The sequence below is a fragment of the Ixodes scapularis genome, unplaced genomic scaffold (assembly GCF_016920785.2).
Source record: "Ixodes scapularis isolate PalLabHiFi unplaced genomic scaffold, ASM1692078v2 PGA_scaffold8__174_contigs__length_109621045, whole genome shotgun sequence".
NCBI classification, from domain to species: domain Eukaryota; kingdom Metazoa; phylum Arthropoda; class Arachnida; order Ixodida; family Ixodidae; genus Ixodes; species Ixodes scapularis.
In genome coordinates this window covers 30,461,353-30,484,202 of record NW_024609883.1, presented here as the reverse complement: position 1 = coordinate 30,484,202, position 22,850 = coordinate 30,461,353, and the positions used below count along the sequence as shown (strand labels likewise).

General features: G+C 46.5%; 1 protein-coding gene across 1 annotated transcript in view; it reads left to right on the top strand.

Annotated features, from left to right (window-relative positions):
* LOC121045782 (1-acyl-sn-glycerol-3-phosphate acyltransferase epsilon) overlaps positions 1-22,850 on the top strand; it is a 107,155-nt gene that overhangs the window by 41,777 nt on the left and 42,528 nt on the right. Inside the window, exon 4 of the mRNA XM_040499030.2 lies at positions 15,907-16,108. Within this exon, the coding sequence (XP_040354964.2) occupies positions 15,907-16,108 (202 nt within the window). The remainder of the gene's footprint in view (positions 1-15,906; positions 16,109-22,850) is intronic.

The following is a 22,850-nucleotide window of genomic DNA, read 5'->3' as shown; positions in this document are numbered from 1 at the left end:
AAGCATATTACTTGAGTTTTAGGAACATTTACAATTATTTGGTTTTTACGGTACCATTGAATAATTTTATGTATATCATCTTGAATAGTCATTGCCGCTATTTCGTAATTTCTATGTGCGTATACAATTACCGTGTCATCTGCAAATTGAAGGAGCTTACTTTTTAAGCTAACCTGTGCTATCTCGTTAACATATATATTAAAGAGTAGTGGACCGAGGACTGTACCTTGTGGTACTCCTTGTTTTACCTTAATTTCCTTGCTATATTTTGAGCCTAAACGTACTACCTGAAATCGATCAGCAAGATAATTCCGAAATAAATCATATGTTTTCCCTCGAATTCCAATACTATATAGTTTATCCATTAAGATATCATGATTGATTGTTTCGAAAGCCCTCGTAAAATCTATGAATAAGGCTAGAACATAATTACCGGCGTCGATGTTTTCATTTACATAGTCAAAAAAGTCTTCTAGAAGGTCACTGGTTCCTATATGTTCCCTGAATCCATATTGCGTGTTAGCTAGTAGGTTATATTTAGCGATATAGCACCTAAGAACTTTATTAATATATTTTTCCGTTATATAGTTTATCACAGAAAGGATACAAACTGGTCTATAATTTAGGAATTTATTTTTCTCACCTTTCTTGTATATAGGCCGAACAACGGATGTTTTAAGCTTTTTTGGGATGATGCCGCTAGAAAATATACGATTGTACAACTGTAATAGGACAGGTTTCATTATAGTGATATGGTATTTAATATCTCTAGCCCTAATTTGGTCAAACCCTGTTGCCTTATTAGTCTTTAATTGCTTTACAATTTCAATTAGATCATTGTCATACATATCGGGGAAAAATATTGAATCCTTATTTCTTATTTGATTTGGTTGTCTTTCCGTTGTCGTACAACATAAAGTTTCAATTGACTGCACATATTCTGTAGTAAAACTATTTGCTAGTATCCCTAAGTCATGTTCAGGACCGAAATTTGTTTGAATAGTGTCTTCAATCGTTTTTTTCTTTTTTCGTTGTAACAGTTGGTTTACCAAGGACCAGCATTCTGCTGTATCTTTTGTCTCAGAGAATTTTTTCCAGTAATAATTTCTTTTTGTTAATCTTATTAATGCTGTAACTTTATTCCTAATTATTCTGTTATTTTCTTTGTACTTCTTATTATTAGGAAATTTTTTCAGTAGTTGCCAAGCTTTCTTTTTTTCTTTGATCAGGTCATCAATTTCTTTAGTTATCTATTGATTCTGTTGTTTACGTTTTTTCGTACTGCATCTTTGAGTTGACTTTGTATAAATATCATTGAATATTTTAACAATATTATCGTATAATTTTTCTGGGTTTTGTTCTTCGGCGAGAACGTTCCAGTCGATTTCTTGGATATGTTTATCGACTATTTTATTATTTATAAATGAGCCTTCAACAATTTTATTACTGTTTTGAATAAGATCTGGAATAGTTACTGCCACAAAATAATGGTCAGCCACTTTTTCAGAAATTACTTGTCCTTCGGGTTTCCCTTCCTTCGACCGCACGTGTATATGATCTATACATGACTGTGTTAGTTTCTCGCCTAATATCTCTTCTCTTGTGAATTCATATATCATTGATTCCAGTCCCGCTTGTGCCATATCATCTAGGTAATTATTTATCATTAAACTAGGTTTTGTGATGTCAAGATTAATATCCCCTACAACTATTAAGTCTGTGTCTTTGTTGTCGTTTAGCCATTTATTGATATCATCTAAAAATGTGTTTACATTACCCTGAGGTGCTCGATATAATCCTAATATAGAAGTTTTTTTTCTGTGGTATTCTATTTCAATGTGTAGTGCCTCCGTTGAGCAAAAGTTTACTTTTTCGTATTTGGTTATTTTCCATTTTTGATTTATCATGATCATGACACCTCCTCCTTTCTTCCCGTCTCTATTATGCGAAAATGTTTCAAAGTTATCTAGAGGGAACAAGGCTTCTTCATCAGATAAAATATTTGTTTCTGATAATACAATTACGTCTAAATTGTCCAGATAAGGGTCTATCATACTGCTTATTTCATTAAAATGTTTTTTAAGACTCCGTACATTGGTGTGTAGAAGAACAAAGCAAAACTCGTTAACAGTAGCGTTTATTCTATCCCACCATTTTTCAAAAGGAAGACACGTTTGTTTCCTTTCCATGTCTAATATGGTGAATGTACTTCCCTATTTAATTTTTGCGAGGTCACTCTCATTCTCGATTCTTAGAGTCGGGTCGCCTTCTCGTTTTCGCACATACGAGCATCCTTCTTTATGCCAGATAAACTTGTACCCGAGGTGTTTTGCTTTTGTTCTGACATCAAAGAACAACTTTCGGTTTGAAGCGGTCAAGTTTTCTTCTAGATAGACGTTATCTACCTCTGCTCCACTCCTCAGTTTCTGTTTATTTTTAAGCCAGGCATCTCGATCGTTTCGGTTGATAAAGCGTACGATCACCATGGGTGTTTTCTTTGTTTTAGTGGGGATGCGGTGAACTGCTTCTACGTTATCTGTGGTTAGTCTGGGCACTTCTATCTGGTCGGCGATTTTGTTCAGCTTTTCTAGTAGGTTTTCGTTCAGAGATTCGGCCAGTCCATGTACTTCGAGGTTATTTCTACGTCCGTATTGTTCCAGCTTGTTTATCTCTTTTTTTAGTTGATTCGTTTCGTCATTCTTTTTTTCGTTTTCAAGTTCACTGACCCTCTTTTTTAGATCTTTGATCTCACTGTCATGGTCGGGCCCTGCAATCATATTTAAGCGTCCACCTTTTATGCGGTTTCCACGTCTCTTGGGGTTCGGGCAAGCCAGCGGGCACGGAGAGAGTAACTAAATATCTGTGCGTCATATTTTAACCGGACGACGCGGAAACCTCCTCCACCGACGAGGGCGACCCGCGGTACCGAAAGCGCGCAAAATGTGACGCCTTTGGTCCTGGGCTTACTACTGGTCAGAGCCACTAAAAGCTTCTTTTTAGTCGAAATAAAAACTATAAGTGGCGCGAACCGTTTCAATTATTTATAAAAGTAGTTTTTGGTCATTACTTTAGATCAAAAAAGATACGAATGCAGTTCATAAAGTACGGAAACAAGAAATGACCCGTCGACATACCCGCCACCAAGCGGTGGAAAAAGCGGCGCATACTAGAAAGGAATAGTGGGATCAGGCGCCGACACGGAAAAGTCCCGGATGTACGCGGCGGCGCTGCGGTCGTATGCCGGCTCGAGGATCCGACCAGCTCCGAGCGTTCCCAAGGCTCTCGGCGCGGGCTTGACTGGCAGTTTAGCCCTTTGGCGGTAGGGCAGCGCGAAGTGACTCCCGTTCTGAACTGATCTTTACCCCGTGTTTGGTGCCGTTTGTGGCCAGTGAAGTGTCATGCCGAATTAGTATTTAATCCCGCAGCAAATGCAATGAGAGCCGCTCTGGCTGTCCGCTGCATACAGCCTATCCAGAACACGCTTCAATGGCGCCCTCTCGCGCCGTCGACTCGGAGTGCGGCAGCCGTGAGTGCTCGATGAGCTCACTACTTCTCCTCTAGTTCACGGCCACTCTCAAGCAACCAAGGACGTCATAAGGGAGGTTATTTTTTGCTTGTTTTTGTAATTTTAATTTGCCTATAACTTTTAAAATAAAGGGAATTTCAAGAAAAGAAAAGTTTCACTAAGTTACTACGTTCAGTGCGCTCAGGTTCAGTGCAAATTAAAAATTAGTAAAAAAGTCATTGCAGGGCCCCTTTAAGTAGCTCATCATAGCTGTCCGACATTGATTGCACAGACTTCTCTATGTCCATCACAGTTTGTTTCATTGTAACTAACTCATCGACTTGCTGTTTGAGTAATGCGAGCACGCTCAACATGCTCATTATCTGAGTCAGCTGTTGCTGCACATCCAGCTTTTCGTGACTGGGCTGTCCGCCTTCAGGTGTGCTCTGAAGTCTTAATCTTGCCCCCTTACAAGTTTGACACTTCCATAATTCTTTAAATCCCGGTCTCTTCCCTCGGAGGGCGATTTCGGTTACTCCTGAGCAAGGTCCTAAGTGGCACTTGGAGTGACATTCGTTACATTCTAATACACTGTCTTCTTTTCTTATGGAAGTTTTACAGTGCAAGCATAAGTCTTCGGTATCGTCGTCTTTCGCCATTTCTGTGACACCTCAATCGGTAATCAGTAATAGGCAATCAACAGTCGGCAGTCGGCGACGGGAGTTGAGTGTTTAATTTAGGTAATGAAAAAGTTCCTACCTGCAGAGTCAGGTTGTTATTGTCTGCAGATAACTCCGTCGCCGACTGCCGCTGCCGATGCCGTGTCTGCCTCTTTTGTAAACGGGTCCTTGGTGCCGCCTCTGTCGTTGGCGTGGGTGTTGTCGCTGTCACTTGCTGTGACCAGTTGCTTCCCTCCTCGTTCTGCAGCAGACGATAACTTGTCCGAGGGAGGCTTGTCCTTGTAGGCGTACTTTCCTCGGCCGTGGAATCTGCAGAGTCAGGTTGTTATTGTCTGCAGATAACTCCGTCGCCGACTGCCGCCATTGCGGCTAATGTTTCAGACAAGGCTCACGAGCCATATTCCAACCTTCCTTGTGAGCTCGTCCATCGGTCCCCCGGCAAGAATGGCTGGGTTTGTAAAATAGGCTGTTGAAGTTTTTAGATTTGTGAGTGTCAGGTTCTTTCTTGATTAACTGGCTTCGGTTAGTCAAAGAAAACTGTACCATGATTTGATTGATAACGTCTTTCCAGTATCCGTGTATCGTGCGATGTATGCCACTGGGCCAGGCCAGGATGTCTTGACTCGGGTGAGGAAAATAGCAATACCTCCAGCAACAAAGTCTTCTTTTTTCGCTTGCACACTGGTACTCTGCCAGTAAAACTCTGGCCTAAAGAAAGAGGTTTCATAGTTCCCGGCGTTGTAAACTACCCTTTTTGTAAAGAACCTGAAACGATCGAACACTCTTTTCTGTACTGCTGGGATGCCATTTTCCTTTGGGATGTTTTGAAATGAACTTTATAAAAAGGATTTCTGTATAACGGCGTATTTAATACGCTTCCTTCCTGTCGAGTCGCAGGGATGTGTTTCCTACGACATGATTATGGTTAATGCACTTTTCAGTCTGTAGGAGTCCCGTATGTTCGTCAGACATGCTGAACAGCCCCAGAATTCGCGCACCTGTTTTACATTGAATTGATTGCTCAAATCAAGAGTATGTATGAGTACAACCAGGCCAAATTGTTTTAAAAGCCTTGTCAAAATGAAAGAATTTTAAGTGTGCAACTGGCCCGAAAGTGCCGGGCGGCTTGTTTATTAACAAATGCTTGTAAATACGCGCTGAATAAAGAAAAAAAAAGGCTCGAGGTACACCCAAGCACTTCCTATGAGTTGTGAATGCGAAAGCACGCATGCCGCTCTTCGCTCCCTTCTTTAATCTGCGGCGTACAGCGCGCTGACCTTGGGTAGTTGAACGTTGGAGCCGCTTCCTTGCGGACACGCAGCGCCTTTGGGTGAGTGATCGTTCAAACGTCCTGTGCCTTGCGGCGCGAGGACGGAACAGACAGCAACTTAGTTCCCAGCATAACGAACCCCTTGGTTTATTTCATGCGCCGTATATTTTGCCACGCGCCGTACAACCGATAAGAGGCAAGCGAACGCGGTGACCAGTGATAACACAACAGTATGATAACACAGTCAGGAGGACACCACACAAACTGGCGCGCAGCGGCCAATGGGAGCCTCGGTGACGCGCGCCAGCCACAGGGACCGAAGTGTAAAAGTTGCCGTTGGCTAGCTTTGCGCGTGGTTTCATTAAGGTGCCGTTTTGCATACTTTCAAAGCTGATGACATCAGCTCGCTCCATGAGCCAGTTAATGCTTTCGCATTAAAATCTGTGATGTGGCTCAGTGGTTAACGTCTCCGTTGCACCCGCAGTGGACCCAGGTTCGATAGTCGCGGGAGGCGGGCAGTCTTTTATGAAGAATTTTGCAACATCGACCGTGGACGCCCTATATAGCCAGATCAAAGATCAACTAGTACAACTACTACAATGAAAACGCCAAAAACAGACGTCTTTTACAGTGGTGGAAAGAACCCATATAACAGTTCTAGCTGTAAAAAATAAGCCCATAGCAAGATGCCTTTGTAGCGCTGTCAATTCCAAGCGCTTGTGCCGGGATACGCGTTTCACGTGCTCCGGAACAACAACGTAAAAAAAGAGAAGAAACAAAAGCGTTCGGAACATTGCAGAGATGAGCGACTCCGTCTCTGGAGGGGGGAGTTATGTGACGGCGTCGATCGGCGCGAGCGGAGAGTGCCTGCCGAACGCCTGCCAGCGCGCGCGAAATAGAATACGGAGTTTTAACCAAACCTTCATGTTTTGTGCTTTCCTCTTTTTTAATGCGTTAGCATTAGGACGCTCGTTTTGACGAAAACCCGTCGGTGTCTTTTGTTTGTCAGCGCCGGGGAGGGAGGGAGGGAGAAGGATGGGGAAAGGGTGACGAGTGCGGCACTGCCATTAGTTCGAAGCGCTGACGTCATCATGCGTCAACCTCTCGCTCTCTCCCCGGCGCTAACAAACTGACAGACATCGCCGGGTTTTCCTCAAAAAAAGACCTTCCGTTTTTGTCAAAGTCACGCGTTCAGCTGGCGCTGGGCCAGAGAGGAGGAGGCGCCGCGCAACACCTCCTAGATAACAAAGACATAGTGCTGAACAAGATGGCGTCATCAGAAAAGGCCAGCGCTGGATACAGTTTGGAAACGAGTGCTGCGTTAGCGCTCGGCTTCGAGTCACGTTTGAGCCAAACTTTTACGCAATCGTCGTGTCCAATCTGTGTCCAGCGTTGGCTTTCGTCGATGTCGCCGTCTCATTCAGCACTACGGCTTTGCTATCTAGACGGTGTTGCGCCGCGGCGCGGTGGAATGCGGGCGTGCTCAGTTGCCGCTCTGCCGTCGCCGCCTGTTCTTCGCTCTGGGTTTCCTAGTAGCGGTGCGTAGGCTGTGATGTCTGTGTGTGAGTAAAACGATGGATGCGGTTCCTTCCACAAGTGGTATGGATGTGGTTCCCTCCACGAGTGATATGGAGGACCGTATCCAAGGGCGTCGACGTACTCTGGCAAGTAGAATACGGAAAAGGGGGCGAAAAAAAAAAATACGAGAAGATCCATGAGTGGATTTTTAGAGAAACCGTAATCATGACCCAGGGGAACGCCGCACCTGTCCCCCTTTGGGAAACGCGAACACCGACCCCGTAACGAGGCCAAAAAGAGACAGCAAAAAGGGGAAGCAAAAGAGAAAGGCTAAAGAGGCAAGTGAAGAGGTCCCAAAGGCGGACGTGTGCGGCGCTTTCAAGGGTCTTGCTAACCCATTCCCTAAGAATCCACCAAAGGATCTTCCTGTAATATTTTCTATCGTCCACTACAGGTCCTGTATGCTGCGTCTCGCTCCCGCAGCGCCTACCTCGTGACACTGAACAGAGCGTGACACTTCACACGCTACGCCGAGGCCCAACGACTTTGCCGTGACTTGTCACAGCTATCGCTGGGACTGAACTATGGATTAACGCAGGACTGCTCAATTATTTTTAACAGTGTTACTCGGTATAAAACGATTTTTAAATAGGTACGATAGAAAACTACGTCTAGCGGACACTGATGAGCGACGTGCGGCGCGATGTCGCAAAGGTGCCGCGTGAAGTTCTGCTCCAGTACTACAAAAACTAAAAGGGCAGTACTGCGCAAGTTTTGCAAAAGATGAAGCGCCAGATAATGTACGCGTGGTTGACTGCAGTCCCGGAAGAACAGCCGCACGGGCCAGATACACCCTGATCTGTTCTTGCTACTTTGTTGACAAGGATTATGAGGAAAACCTCAGTGTATCCAAATTGCTTAAAGTTGGATTCCTACCTCAACTGAAACGTGCAGTCGTTCCGACGAACTTTCGGGCATCACGCCATATTGACGTTATAAAGAAAAAGCCAGGAGACGGCCGATGTTCCGTCATTAATAATTCCGGTCTCTGATTTTTATTTTTCGAAATCAGTGTAGTGCCTTTACAGTCGTGAAAAATGCATTTCAGGGATGACGATAATAACGATTACATACATGAAACTTGGGACACCTTTTAACGTTGTCGAAAATTCCTTTCCCAATACACCGATCTCACTAAAGCCCCTGTCACATTGAGGAAACAGTCGGCGAACTTTGTCCTTCAACACGAGGAAAACATGTTTTCGGGAACCCTGTCACATTGCGGAAACAGCAACAGTCCGGAAACATGTTGCTGTCGTCCGAAAACCATGTTTCCCAACTTGTTCTCCGACACTCGGGGAACATCCTGTCACACCGGGAAAGCGTGTCGGAAGAACACAAATTGGCTCCTCTCCTGCGCGCTGCCTCTCTCTCTCTCTCTCTCGCCCTCGTCTGCCCTGCCAAGCACGCGCGCTCGTGCAGTGCAAGCGCTGTTCTGTGCCACATGCTCGCGCTTGTAGCATCGGCTGCGTCTGGACCGAAGCTGAAACGAAGTATAGACGCTTTCAGGCAGCTGTGCATGAGCGCCGCCATAACTGACCTTCAGTTCTTGTTCCCTCTTATTCCGTTTGCTTCACTTCATCATTACCACAGCAGGACAGAAGTTTGACACTTTAGATGTTACAGTGTCCTTCTCCCCAGCATAGGCCCTTCTGGAGACTGGTCAGTGCCCGCTTCAGTGGCTGGGCATCTCGTTAAGACAAGAGAAGGTCGGTTATGGCGACTCAATCTAGCGCGCGCTGAAAGCGTCTATAGGCGGCTCGGCTCAGATCCGCTGGATCCGCTCGCCCCTTGAATCGTTGCCATTTTGGATCGCCGTCTCATCGCCGTCGCTCTACCGTAGTCGATTCATCAGCCGCGCGAACCATCTCGTGTTCTCTGGATTTGGCGGTTGCGTTCTGCTACAGGGCTAGACCCCTGCAGGACGGCATACGCGCCGGCCACAGCAGCAGCTTCTGCTTTGGTGCTTCTTTGTGCCATCGATTCAGATGATTCTGACGATCAGCTGCTGCCGCGCAAGAAGCCGCGTCACAAAATGGACCAGCGAGTGGCTCGCAAGAGTGCATCAACAAGGAGCCTATGAGAATTTCATGCGGGAGCTGGCTCTGGAAGATTCCGAGGCCTACCGGCGTTGGATTCGGATGGACACCGGCTCCTTTGAGGATCTCCTAGCAAGGGTGAAATCGCGCATCGAAAAAAGGGTTCGACGGCATCTCGAGCGAAACACTGAACTAATCGAATAAACTCGACCGCTTCGACAAACCACACAGTGCAAGAAGGGATGTGCTAATTGCAATAGTGCTGGGGCTGCTTAGAAATGGCGAGTTGTCAATTATTGAAGTATTCTCGTGCGACTATCTCTACTGAAAAATATAGATGTTGCCGTGTTGCTGGAAAAAAATTTGCTCAGCCACCGAAATGGGCAACACGTGTCGTCCGACACAAGTTGGCGAGGTTTCCGTTGCCGAAAGCTGTCACACCGAGACAACATTGTCGCTGTCGTTCATGTTGTGTTGCTGTTTCCTCAATGTGACAGGGTTGTCGGGCAACAGAGCCGACAGCCGACATGTTTCCCGACTGTTGAGAAACATGTTTTGTTGATGTTTCCGCCGTGCTTCCTCAATGTGACAGGGGCTTAAGCGTTCGGCGCATGCATGACGCAGCCATAACTTCAGTTCACAGGAGGCAAACGGCAGTGGACGAGAGGGCTCGTGCCGTCTCGTGCTCTACACGCGCAGGGCTCCAGCGAAGTCGTCGCACGCGTAGAAAGACGAAAGTTCCCTCGATGCAGTGCGGCAGCGGTGGCGTAGTCCTGAGTCAAACTGGCTGGTAAAATCGGTCTATTACATCACAAAAAAAAAAAAAAAAAAAAAAAAAAAAAAAAAAAAAGGAAGCGAGGAGGAATTTAAATTGGGGGAGGAGGACACAAACTTTGACCCGCTCTGAACCGTTTGAAACGGTAAAAAGATATCGATCTGGGTGTTCTCAGTGGCTCTTTCAGGTGAAACGAAGTATATTAGGTATTTATTATGCACAACCATCTGCAACAAACAAATGGAGGGAAAAGTGCAGTCTGGTAGGTTGTGAAAGCCGAGGACTGTATGTCTTCAACCTTCCATTATTTGGGTAAAAAAACATCAAGGTTGATTAATGTTTTAATACGTACAAAATTTAGATACATATCGTAGTTTCTCTCCTACATAGTCACTTCACAGATTTAGGGAACTATTGTCCTGTAGTTTAGTCTTTTGAATTCCCACCTCAGAAAAGTTTCCAGATTTGTTCTCAGGCATTCCACATGGGTCGAGAAGAGCGTCGGACGCCACAGACATTTTTTTCTGACCCCCATCATCATGGACGTTTGTTCGCTCCCCGTAAACTTGGGAAGTTTCCTCAAATACATATTACACGTCTTTGGCGACTGACAGGTTTGCTGACGCACAATGGAATGATCCGAGGACCCAGGTGGCAACCTTCTTTGAAAAGGCCATGCAACATCTTGTGTCACGTCAATATAATTTTCCAAAATCTAATCGGTGAATCTGCAAAGAAACAGCTATTGTATGTATATAAATTATTTTGTATCTTAAAGGGACACTCAAGCGGTTTTTGGAGAAGCTACTTTTTGGTGCGATGGTGTTAAGGAAGTGTCAGTGAATGAGTATCTTCAGTTTTAGAAGGCAGAAACGCCTATTAATCACGCAGGAATAAAATACGTGCGGACTCTTTTCTGTACTTGCGAGGACCAATGAAATTATCGTATGTTTGAAAATTTTGGCGGTATTTTAAAAGTTTCGCTAAAAAAACAATTTTCAGTTCATTTAAATATGTTGTGCATGATAATTTCACAAGACGTAAAATATTTCTAGTTTAGAATACGCGATAGCGCAATTATCGTTTCACAAACAAGGGACTACGTTTTCTATTTGCCTTCCTCCGCGGGGGGTGAATTTCCCGTTCCCCAGGGATGCGCGGAAGCGCACGTATCTCCGCGCGTTGCAGGCCGGCCGGCTCCTTCTATCCGCAAACGTGGCGTCGGTGGTGATCGTCGGAATGGACGGCCTGGTGAAAGCTCATCGTTCCGCGTAAAAGCGCTATCCTTGACTGTGAATTTTCGTCGTATTTCGCTATGATAACCCAGCACGTACTAGAAGCGAACATCCACCTACTCGTGCGGCGATGTCGTGGCGGCACTCTCAAGATAGCAGAAACGCCCGTGCCGTCGTGTTTGTTTACTTCGACTACAGTGGTGCTTTCTAAGCATTTGTGTCCTCGAACATCGCCCGGATTTCTGATTTGGCGCATTTCATGCCTGTGCTCAAGTTCAAGGTGTTACTAGCGCGTACCGTATAAAGGATGCGAATTTTCACGCGTTTTCATCACCGGAGAAAAGTGATTAGTGTTAGCAATCCTGAACGCTCGCAACGTCTATCTGATTACGAAATCATATTTCTACGTTGCTATATCGCTGCTAAGATTACATTGTCTTTTATAATCGTAGAAAAGGTATGTGACGATATTTGTACTATTGCAATGTCGTGTATTACAGTCGTGGTCGTCCAAGACGGCGGACTGCATTGTTTTATTTTCTTTTTTTCATCCACTGTACCCTGCAAGCCTATCAAGAAAAAATAATAATAAAGCTTTAGGCTATAGAAAACTGTTACGGCATTGAGTAGCGGTGCGTCCCCTTTTTAGAGGGGCCGCTGACAGGGCTGACGGCGGCGTACAGAAGCGGTCGCCGTGCTGACGACCCGCTGCGCTTGTTGTAGTGGTTACAGGTATGTGTAGACGCGGCGCAGTGCGGTCGTTCCGGTTGCAACGGACGCAGTCGTAGGTACGCGCTCGTTGCACATGTCTGAACCAGCCTTCCCCCCGTTCTCCCGAGGTGAAAGTCAACGTGGCGACATCGTTTGACATCACGTACCAGAGGTAACGCTGCGATGTCAAACGTTGGTTTGGTTACGACTTGCCCCAACCGCAAATCGAAGAACGCCCGAAAAGGTCTGCGTTTCGTCGTCCTCGGAACCCGAACATGACTCCGAAACGCTGCTATCGCCCACATCGCACGTCGGAGTGGCGTCATAGGAAATCGTCCCCAGGTCGGCTGTCCGCCGAAGAACTTCAACCTCTAACGGCGTCAGGTCCTCGAGCGTAGAGAACTCCGCCATGATCGAAGCTCGAATGACAAAGAGGTTCGGCCGATGCGGCTACCTCAGGATCACTGCGCGACGGAACGTCGTCCAACGCCATTGGCCCGAGATCCTTTTGATAAGCGTGCGACGACCAATGAGAGTGGTTTCGTTTTCGGATGGATCCGAGGTTTGGCGGCCTTCAATTACATTTTTATTAAAGAAATAATCACCGTATGACTATACTTTTTGGTTTTTAGGGATACTTAAGGCGTCTAAATTCAGCTGTCATTATCAAAACACGAACTCAAAAACCACTTGACTGCCCCTTTAATGCATTTGCCATCGTTCTTGTTATTTTACCCAAAAAATCGAAGCTTTAAAAAAAAAAAAAAAAAAAAAAGCAGCCCTCGGTAATAAGACGTATTAGTTAATGGCTCTAAAACTGAACCTTGAGGAAGTCCGGAGTTAGCGCTGTTTTAGAAATTAGAGCCATTCAACGTTCCCCATTGTGAACGGTGAAGCAAGCAACATTCAATTCATGCTAAAAAAATTGGAGTATATATTAATTTTACTCAGTTTGAACAGCTGCAATAGCTGATAACTCACGTTCTTCAACGCCCTCGAGAAATAAACGAATACGCAGTCTGCCCGCGATCCATGGTCCACAAGAACATGAAGAGTATTACTGCAAGACTAGAGTTATATTTCCTAGAAGAGGAATGAGCAGTCCTAAGTTCATTCATAGTACAGTCACAGCGATTGCTGCGACACGTGACCGCGAAGTCTTTTGGCGTTGGTGTTACGATCACACAGCGTGTACGGTCTTGACGGCGAAGCTCCTCGGCCTCGTTCTCACGAGCATTCCCTTGAGTGTTCTTCCTGCGACGAACGTCACGGCCAGTGCGTCTTTCAGCACCTTGCAGCAAGCGCGACGCTGCAAACCATTCGAATATTTGCAAGACCTCAGCCCAACTCTCGCATGTTCGTCGCTTCGGAAGGCCAGCAAATCCCGCTCTAAACGCACGAAAACCGAATACGAAACCGTCCAGGAGCCCCATTTTGGAAAAGTCGATAGATTAGGGGACGACGCTACAACGGCCACTTTAGTCGTATTCCGCCGTACCTTCGTCAAGCATCGGGGTGTTTGCCACTTGGGGCGGCTCAGGGATCCACTAATGACGACCTGATGCCCAGGTCTTGTCTTGTAGGTGGTATAGATGGATGGATAAGGCTGAACCCTTTTAATCGGGCGGCAGCTTGCGCCACATAGCCGAAGCTATTAATTTAATATATATTGTTTTCTATTACATTTGAAATGTATTAAGTATGACAAAGAGTTTTCTATCGGGACGTCACATCATTTGTGGCCATCTAGCGGGCGCTACACGAGACCCACTAACACATGTGTGCTCTACAAATGCGTTGCATAAACCACGTGGTTGAAGCTGTGGCGTAGCCCTGTGGTAACGTACCCGGTTCGCACACAGATTACCCGGGATCGAATCCTGACAATACTGCGGCGGCGGGCATTTGGCGATACTGACGACGGCGACAACAGATGTCACTTCCAGTGGCGGAAAGAGCCCATGACAGCTATCGCTTTAATATTCTCAGAAAAAAAACAACAACATTTAATTGGTTATTGTAAATGAGGAATTCGTCGAGGTCTTTCGCAGCTTTTTCCTGTCTCCTCGTCATCAAATTTATAAAAATACATAATTGTAAAGAAAATAATTAAACACATTTGAATCGAAATGAGCTAAAAGTATGTAGGGTAGGAAATTGTACAGAAGCTATTCGAATGTTCAACTTGTCTGTGGAAAGGAAACACTTTAGCCATGTACAATTGCCGGACAGACGTTATTTAACTAAACATTGTTGACACAGTTTATCAGAGACTACAGACGAGTACGTCTTAGTGGTGCTGCCAAAGAACTTACAGTTGTGTTTGTAATCAAACTCAGCGGATGAAATCAGCTTATGGCAGTCAATTATTTGACAGCATTAAGGCGTTAAAATCATTAAAAATGTCTCGTTCAAAAGTTAATTTCTTCTTTGAAAAAGTGATCTGTAAAGCCCCGAAGCTTCATAAGTTGGTTGTCTTGCAGGAGCTTGCACGCGTGATGCCGGTGCACAAAATTTATCCTAGTGTCAGCGGGAAACGTCCGAGCGATATCACTGCACCCATCTTGGGAAACACTGTCGAGCTCATTTTCTGTAGTATTATGACTAATCTTAGTACATTTGACCTTTGGCACCTCTTGCAGCACTAGTTCTGTCGGGGTTATTGATGTGGCATAAGACTCGTCCAAGTGTTTAGGATATTTCGGGCGTAATTTGTGTAAGTCTTAGCCTTTGACACAATTCCAGGAAAGTATAGAACTATGCTTCCCAGAGTGTGGCATAGGCCTATAGGCTGAACTTCAGAGTCAGGACAACTTCCCACGGATGTAGTGCTTGAGCTCTAATCATTAAAAGAGCGTGCTGAACATAACTTTTGCAACACTCCCAAAAGGGCGAGCGCAAGGCGCGTGGCAAATTATGAAAACGCTTTGTATCATGGCCTCCTCTATACTCACAAAGCCTGGCAGTTCGATGACGGAGCCATGGAGTGCCCAGTCGCAGATTTTGAGCGCTAGGATATGGTGGCACAGAGCATCAAAAAGCCATTTCTCGGAGAACCTGGACGTCAGCGCACAGTTTTCGCGGCGGCGAGGACCCGAAACACACTTGTTCGTTCGGGATAAGTGTGTTCCGGCGTCTCGCCGCGCAGCGGGGCGCCAGTCACGTGGCTCTTCTCTTATCCGTTGTCTGCCGCTCCACCTTTTTCATTTCGGCGGCTGCTTCTCGGGGCGATCTGCCAGGCTCTATCAGTATATAGGAGGCTATGCCTGTATGCTCCCTCTCGCCACCGCAGCATCTACCATGTGTCAATGAACAGAGCGAGCGCCCAACACTACTATAGCCCATGACATGTTAAGAATTCAGCACATGTTTCGCCTCCAGCGCAGGCTTTCTCTCTTTGATAAAGCTCCGACGTACGCGCAGCCAAAGCCTGGCGGAAGAAACGAGCACGAGCAGGATGTGCAGCTCCTGCTCAATTCATAGCATGCCACCAACTATAAGAATACTTACTACTCAGCTCATTTGCATTAAACAGCAGGCTTCTTGAGTACCTATTTACTCTACGCAGCGCCTAGTCTGTCCTAGTGGTGTGGACGTGTAACGTCCGAGATCTTAGGCGAATTGCACTTTCCCTGCTGCACACGCGCTTCGGAGGGAGAGGGTTACCTCCGGCGGACCGAGACAGCAGAGACGGCGGTCTCGACTGGCGCTCACAACGTTCTCGACAATGAATGGTACCAACCACGCCTTCCAATTGAAGGGAGGAGGCATCGAGGTTATGGCGCACCCAGCTGTTCGAACTATACGCAAAACCAGTCCGCGTCGAGGTTATTCTATTTTCGCGAAGTTGGATTCCCCTAGCATTTGGTGCCGCAGTTGCACGTCTGCCCTCGGCCGCTCGCCTGCGTTTCATCGGTCGTCTCCGTCGTCCGCTAGAGCGGGCTCTACACAGGCTGTCCTCAGCTATCCCCTCGGCGTCGCGGATGGAGCTGAACATCTTGTAGCATGTCTGTTTGATCTGTTTTAGCTCAGAGTGGCGCGCCATTATAGAGTAGTGTAGTTCCAAATAAAGACTCGGCTCGAGGCTCTCTCGATGCTCGCCACCGCTCGCAGTACGGACCTGCTGAAGGTGGCGTTCCACAGCGCCGTGGTGCTGTCCATAGCGGCGCCCATGTTTCTGCTGTGGGCCGCCTGGAGGGTTGTCACGGGCGTGGCTGCCCTGCCCCCCCACCTGTACCAGGCTGGAGACGACCTGGTCTTCAACTTCTACCAGCGCGTCCTCATCATCCTCATCGAGGATATTGTCGGGTGCAAGGTGACGGCTCGCTTCGTCGGAGATAACAGACGCGTCGTTGGAATAAGAAGGAAGGTTGGCCGATGGTTGCTGACAACTTAAGAAACACGGAGTGTGGCCAATTGCGAGTACATAATTATCGGAGTCAATAAGATTGCGAGCCGATAAGATTGATGGATTGATTGGGATATTTTATTTTGACAGGTGTTAAGAAATAAGGACGATGATAAGGATGAATAAGAAATGTCAAAGGCACGAACATAATAAGACACACCCTTCGTTTCTTAAGCTGTCTACAGTTCACTCTAAGAATTTTCGAGCCTTCTGCCGCAAAACACCTGGGAGAGTCAATCGCCGCAATCGACGTGGTGCGCTCGGCGAATCGCGGGGCTGATACCAAATACCGTTGAGAATAATACAGGAAACTACGGGGTAAAACGGGAGACGGAAGTAGAAAGCGATCCTGGCGGTATGGAGTGGACAACTCGCCACTTTCCCCGGAAATGAATCAAGTGGGTCTGATTCACTAGAGAAATTGATAGTCTATGAAATATTTCAATTTTTTTTTTTTTTGACGGAGCATAGGGAGCATAAGCTCGTGATATTGGACCTCTTGGTATTTTGATGTCAAAATGCAGTGTGTTGTATAGACCAGTCAGGAGTTTTATAGCGATTTTGTACAATCAAAATAATTATTAACCTTTTCTGAGCTTGTCGATTTATTTGTTTTATTCCTACAGAAACATGTCTTATTAGATGCCATTGGTTCTAATGACCATAATTGGCAATAGGCATCAATTTTTTTATGAGACCAACTTGAATGACTCCAAGTGACTAGAAGTGATTATTATTGATAATTATGTGATTTTTTTATTTGCTTACTCTTATGAATGGCTTCAAGGAGCTTTTGTTGGCTGTTAGCATCTTCTTTGACCAGATTGACCTTAAATGGCTGCCGATGGCTATTGATGAGATAATTGACAATTATCGATTTTGGCGTTGGTGAATGCATATGGTTTCAAGTGGCTATTATTGGCTAGCAGCCTCCACTTTTATATACATTTGATAGATATGGCTACAAATATTAAGAGTAATGAAAACTGAGCTATTTCTTTCTATAAACTGGAATGACTTCAGGTGGCTATTGTTGTCGATTAGAATATATTTCTGACCAGATTGGCTCAATGGCTACTATTGGCTCTTATTCGGTATAATAGCAATTATCTGCTGTCTGAGTGTTTATGAATGAGAATGGCTTCAAGTGGCTATTAGTGGCTGTAAGCACATATTTTCGAATAGATTGGCTGCAAATGGCTACAAACCGCTATTAGTAGATAACTATTGCTCGAGCTATTTTTATATTTACGAAATGGAATGGCTTCAAGTGGATAATGTTGGCTATTTGTATTTATTTTTGACCAGATTGAATTGAAATGGCTGCTGATGCATATTGATGACATCATTAAACAATTATGTGCTATTTCGGTACTTAAAATGACTTCAAGCGGCTATTATTTGCTTATGCATAAAATTTTAGATAAATTTGATTGAAATGGCTACAAATGGTTATTAGTGACTAGTGTTCATATTTATGAGTGTTTTAGTGTTTACAAACTGGAATGACTTTAAGTAGCTGTTGTTGGCTATTAGCATCTATTTCTGACTAGATTGACTTCAAACGGCTAGCAATGGCTATTAGTGAGTATAATTGCAAATTATATGCTATTTCAGTGTTTATGGATGAAAATGGCCACAAGTGGCTATAACTGGCTATAAGCATTTATTTTTTATTGCAATGGCAATATTTGGCTATAAATGGTAATTAGTGACTAGTGTTGACAGTTATAGCCTCGTCCCTCTAGAGCGACAAACACCGGTTTTTGTCCGACGACACCACAAAGTTCCGTGTCGCCGATGCTGTCCCACTGCAACGACCGACACCGGCGACAATCGCCGACAAGCGCCGACAAGCGATCGACGACGGACGAGTTCTTGTCTATCCTTGGACTTGAAGCGCAGCAAGCAGTCCCACAGGGGAACATCTCTCGGAGACAAACGTATCCTCCTCGCCCGTTTATGCTTTATGTTGGCTCCCTTCCCACCCTTCTACCCTTCCTCCCGGAACGAGAGGCTCTTGGCGGCCACTCCTCGTTTCCGGCCCCGCAGTTCCGGTCCCTCGATTGCAAATAGTGGTTGCGGGCGCGGCTTGCTGGCTGGCGCCGGGCGGTCGTGTTGCGAAAGGGAATTTGCTGTGGCTGGTTTTGCTCGCGAAAACTTGTTGCGTGAGGTGGTGCTTCAAGACGCCGAAGTCTGCGCCCCTGCATCAGGATGGATACACCCATGTGCGAGGACTGACCAAAGTAAGACCGCTCACCATGAAGTAGGACACAACGTTCCGCGGCAAGCCATTCCGGCAGACGAGAGACTTGTCATCAGGTTCTGTGACAATCGGGATGCTGTGCTGTCCACCAAAGAGCGCCTGCCCTCGATCATTCGAATATGAAGTTATAAGCATCCTCAAAATCAGCGTGAAACTCCGTGGCGCTCACCTAGAATGCGTCGAACGGCCCAAAAAAGGAGCGATTCGGGTATTTCTAGTTTGGAAAAAGTTTGGTGTCGATTGTCACGATTGTTTACGGAAAGTCGCCAACGGAAAGTTAAGAGAAGCGGAAGCTTTAATCAAGAAATAAAGTAATCGTCTCCACTTTCACCGTATTTGTCGGCGCGTTTTATGCTCAAAGAGCAAAACACGAAAACCGCGTCGCCAGACTCTGTTTGTTTGTGTATTTTGAAGTGTTTTGTTGACAACTCCAGTCCCACTAGGAAACAAGTTTCCTTGCGCCCGTGTTCTGCGTCGTGTCCGCCAGGTGGGACGGCGGATTCCGACAAACAGGCTGTCTGTCAGTGTCGTCTGTCGCTCGCTGTCGTGTGTCGCTGTCGTTTGTTGCTGTCTGTCGCTCTAGTGGGACGCGGCTATAGGAACCGTGCGCATCTAATTCAAGCCCCGACCAGGGCGCCCCTAGCGGCAAACGGGTCCGTTACATCGGGGAGCTTCTGCCAGCCGCTGCGTTGGTTGTGCGTTGTAGTGGGTTAGCGCTGTAATTTCTGAGATGGCTATTCCGCACCAAGAAAGCCGTAAATATTGCTGCGTGGTCGGCTGCAACAGTACGTCGAAGATCGCGCACGGCACGAAGTACTACATCGTCCCTTCGGAGCCGTACGAGGCGGAGTAATGCGCGGCCTGGGTGCGACTTGTGCGTCCATACAGGTTAATGGCGTTTCTTCCCTTCCAGTTCGCGCTTTGTTTAAGCTGCTCACGAATAATACAATTAACTTTTTTTCTATTCTAGCGACGATGCGACAGCATCGACACCAACGGCAAACTCTAAAGTATGCGGCAAATACTTCACCGGAATTGAGAAGCGGAATGCGGTCGCCACTCTAAGCCTACCCTGGATGTTTCCATCAGCCTACAGGAAGATAGTAGTGGGAATCGCGAAACGACGCTAAAAAAATCGCCCAGTTATTGTCAAGCTGATTCAGAAATAAACGTGCAGAATTACCACAGTCCACTCAACGCCTACTGCATTTTTTTTGCGGGCGCGCTTAATTTTGTTAGCGGAGTACGGCGCGCCGTGACATCCACTTGTCCGTCGAAACGGACCTCCTTCACGTCGTACACGCGGCCATTCACGAACGAGTTTTCCCTTCTTCATATTGGTACCACGGAAGAAGCTTTCTGGATTCGTAACCGCCTTAAACCCCGTCGTAATCACCCCGGGAACACGGTCCGCTGTGCTGCTCATCACCATTGCTTCCCCCCGGTGATTCTGCACCGGCTACCGAAGAAGCTTTCCGGATTCGTAATCGCCCACTGTCCTCTGTGGCGTTCGGTGCTATTACTTCCCGATGATTCTGCGCCGACGGCACCGGCTACCGAAGGAACTTTCCGAATTCGTAACTGCCTTAAATTCCTCCGTAATCACGACGGGGACCCTGCCTGCCGTGCTGTTCGTCGCCATTGCTCCCCGACGCTCCTGCGGCGGCTACCGCTAGGTCGCGGCGAACAATAGGCGAACGCCGCGACACGGCCGGCTTGCTCGCTTCCTATTAGGAGCGATTTTTGTGTTTACCAACTGAAATGGCTTTAAGTGGCTATTGTTGGCTATTACCATATATTTCTGACCAGATTGGCTTCAAATAGCTAGTAATGGCTATTAGTAAGTATACTTGACAATTATGGGCTATTTCAGTGTTTATGGATGAAAATGGCCACAAGTAGCTATTACTGGATACAGAGGTCGGCATTTTAGGTCGCCCTCACTCACCCTCACCCTCACAGCCACACCTACCTAAGCCCCTCACTCACCCTCACCCTCACAGCTACACTCACCTTCAGCCCCTCACTCACCCTCACCCTCACAGTCACACTCACCTTCAGCCCTTCACTCACCCTCACTGAACCTCACGGCCCTCACGCACTCACGGCCCTCACCGCCCTCGCGGCCCTCACGCCCCTCACTCACTCATGGCCCTCACGCCACTCACCGCCCTCACGGCCCTCACCGCCCTCACGGCCCTCACCGCCCTCACGGCCCTCACCGCCCTCACGGCCCTCACGGCCCTCATGGCCATCACCGCCCTCACGGCCCTCACGCACTCATAGCCCTCACGCCACTCACCGCCCTCACGGCCCTCACCGCCCTCACGGCCCTCACGCCACTCACCGCCCTCACGCCACTCACCGCCCTCACGCGCCTCACCGCCCTTGCGGCCCTCACACCCCTCACGCCCCTCACGCACTGATGGCCCTCACGCCACTCAGGCCAGCTTCAGATGGGGCAATTTCGCCCAGAAACTTTACGTCGCAACATCAGCAACACGGGCCGCCCGCGATCACACGGAGCAACGAATTGCTGCAATTTGCCATCGTCATCATAAAATTTTATTTTTCTTGCACTATTTAGACAGAATTACGCGTTATAAACGTGTTTTTATGCATTTAAATCTCGTTAAGAATACTAATGCACCTTTCTGAAACAGTTTATTTCCAAAAAAACGATCGATTTCAAACCAGAACCAAGTCTTTCGGTGTCATCATCACCGGCACGAGGTATCACGTGAAAGTTTTGCGTCCCTGATTGGATGCAGCCGCTTCAAACGCATTCGAATTGCTCCGAGTTGCATGGCCCTCACGGCCCTCACGGCCGTCACCACCCTCTCGGCCCTCACGGCCCTCACCGCCCTCACGGCCCTCACCGCCCTCACGGCCCTCACCACCCTCATGGCCCTCAAGGCCCTCACCGCCCTCAAAGCCCTCACGGCCCTCACGGCCCTCACTCACCCTCACACTCATGAATTTTCCTGGTTCAGAAACTCACTCACCCTCACCTCACCTGTGAAGATGAGGGTGAGTGAGGGTGAGTGAGGGCCCTCATGAGTGAGGTTTGCCGAGGTATGACTGGATATAAGCATTTATTTTTATTGCAATGGCTTGATTTAGCTACAAATGGCTATTAGTGACTAGTGTTGATAGTTATGAGCGATTTTTTTGTTTACTAACCGGAGTTGCTTAGGGGCTATTGTTGGCTTTTATTATCTATTTCTGACCAGATTAGCTTCGAATGGCCAGCAATGGCTATTAGTGAGTATAATTGACAATGATGTGCTATTTCAGTGTTTTTCTATGAAACTGGCTATAAGTGACTATTACTGGCTATAAGCATTTAGATTGGCCTAAAATTGCTACAAATGGGTAGTGGTGACTAGGGGTGTCGCGAACTTTTGTCGAACCGGATTTTTAGGTCGAACTTTCGGGGTTCGACTGGGTCGAACCGGTTCGACGAACCTTCGAAACTTTTCACCAGATTCGACCGGTTCGACTTTGCGGACAGTGTGACCAGACCTTAATAGACGCATGTCTAGGTTTGGAGAATTTATTTTTATGCAAATGGTTATTTTATTTTATGAACAGTTGGAATTAAAAGAAACCACTTCTAATCACTAAAGACGTTAATAACTAAATTTTTTTTGTACTGTATTAACTGAAATAACCAACCAGCGGTGCCCTTAATTCATCCATTAGCCATTACCATCCAATCCGAAGCCAACTGGCCAGCCTGTCGCGCATGCGCACACGAGTCGAACCTCAATACAAGGTTCGTCGAAATTTTCACGAAAAGTTCGAAAAAGTCGAACCAGGTCGAACTCGAACCTCGGCCGGTTCGCGACACCCCTAGTGGTGACTAGAGTTGATATTTATTAGCAGGTTTTATGTTTACTAACTGGAATGGCTTTTAGTGGCTATTGTTGGCTATTAGCATCTATTTCTGGCTAGATTCACCTCAAATGGCTTGCAATGGCTATTGGTGAGTATAATTGACAATTATATGGGCTTTTTCAGTGTTTTTGGATGAAACTGGCTACAAGTGGCTATTGCTGGCTATAAGCATTTAGATTGGCTTAAAATGGGTACAAATGGCTATTAGTGACTAGCGTTGATATTTATGGGTGTTTTAGTGTTTACTAACTGGAATGGCTTTTATTAGCTATTGGTGGCTATTAGCATCTATTTCTGGCCAGATTTGCCTCAAATGGCTTGCAATGGCTATTAGTGAGTATAATTGACAATTCTGTGGTATTTCACTGTTTATGGACGAAACTGGCTTCAAGTGGCTATTATTGACTATAAGAATTTATTCTTTATTAAATTTGCTTGAAATAGCTACAAATGGCTATTAGCGGCTAGTCTTGATAGTTATGA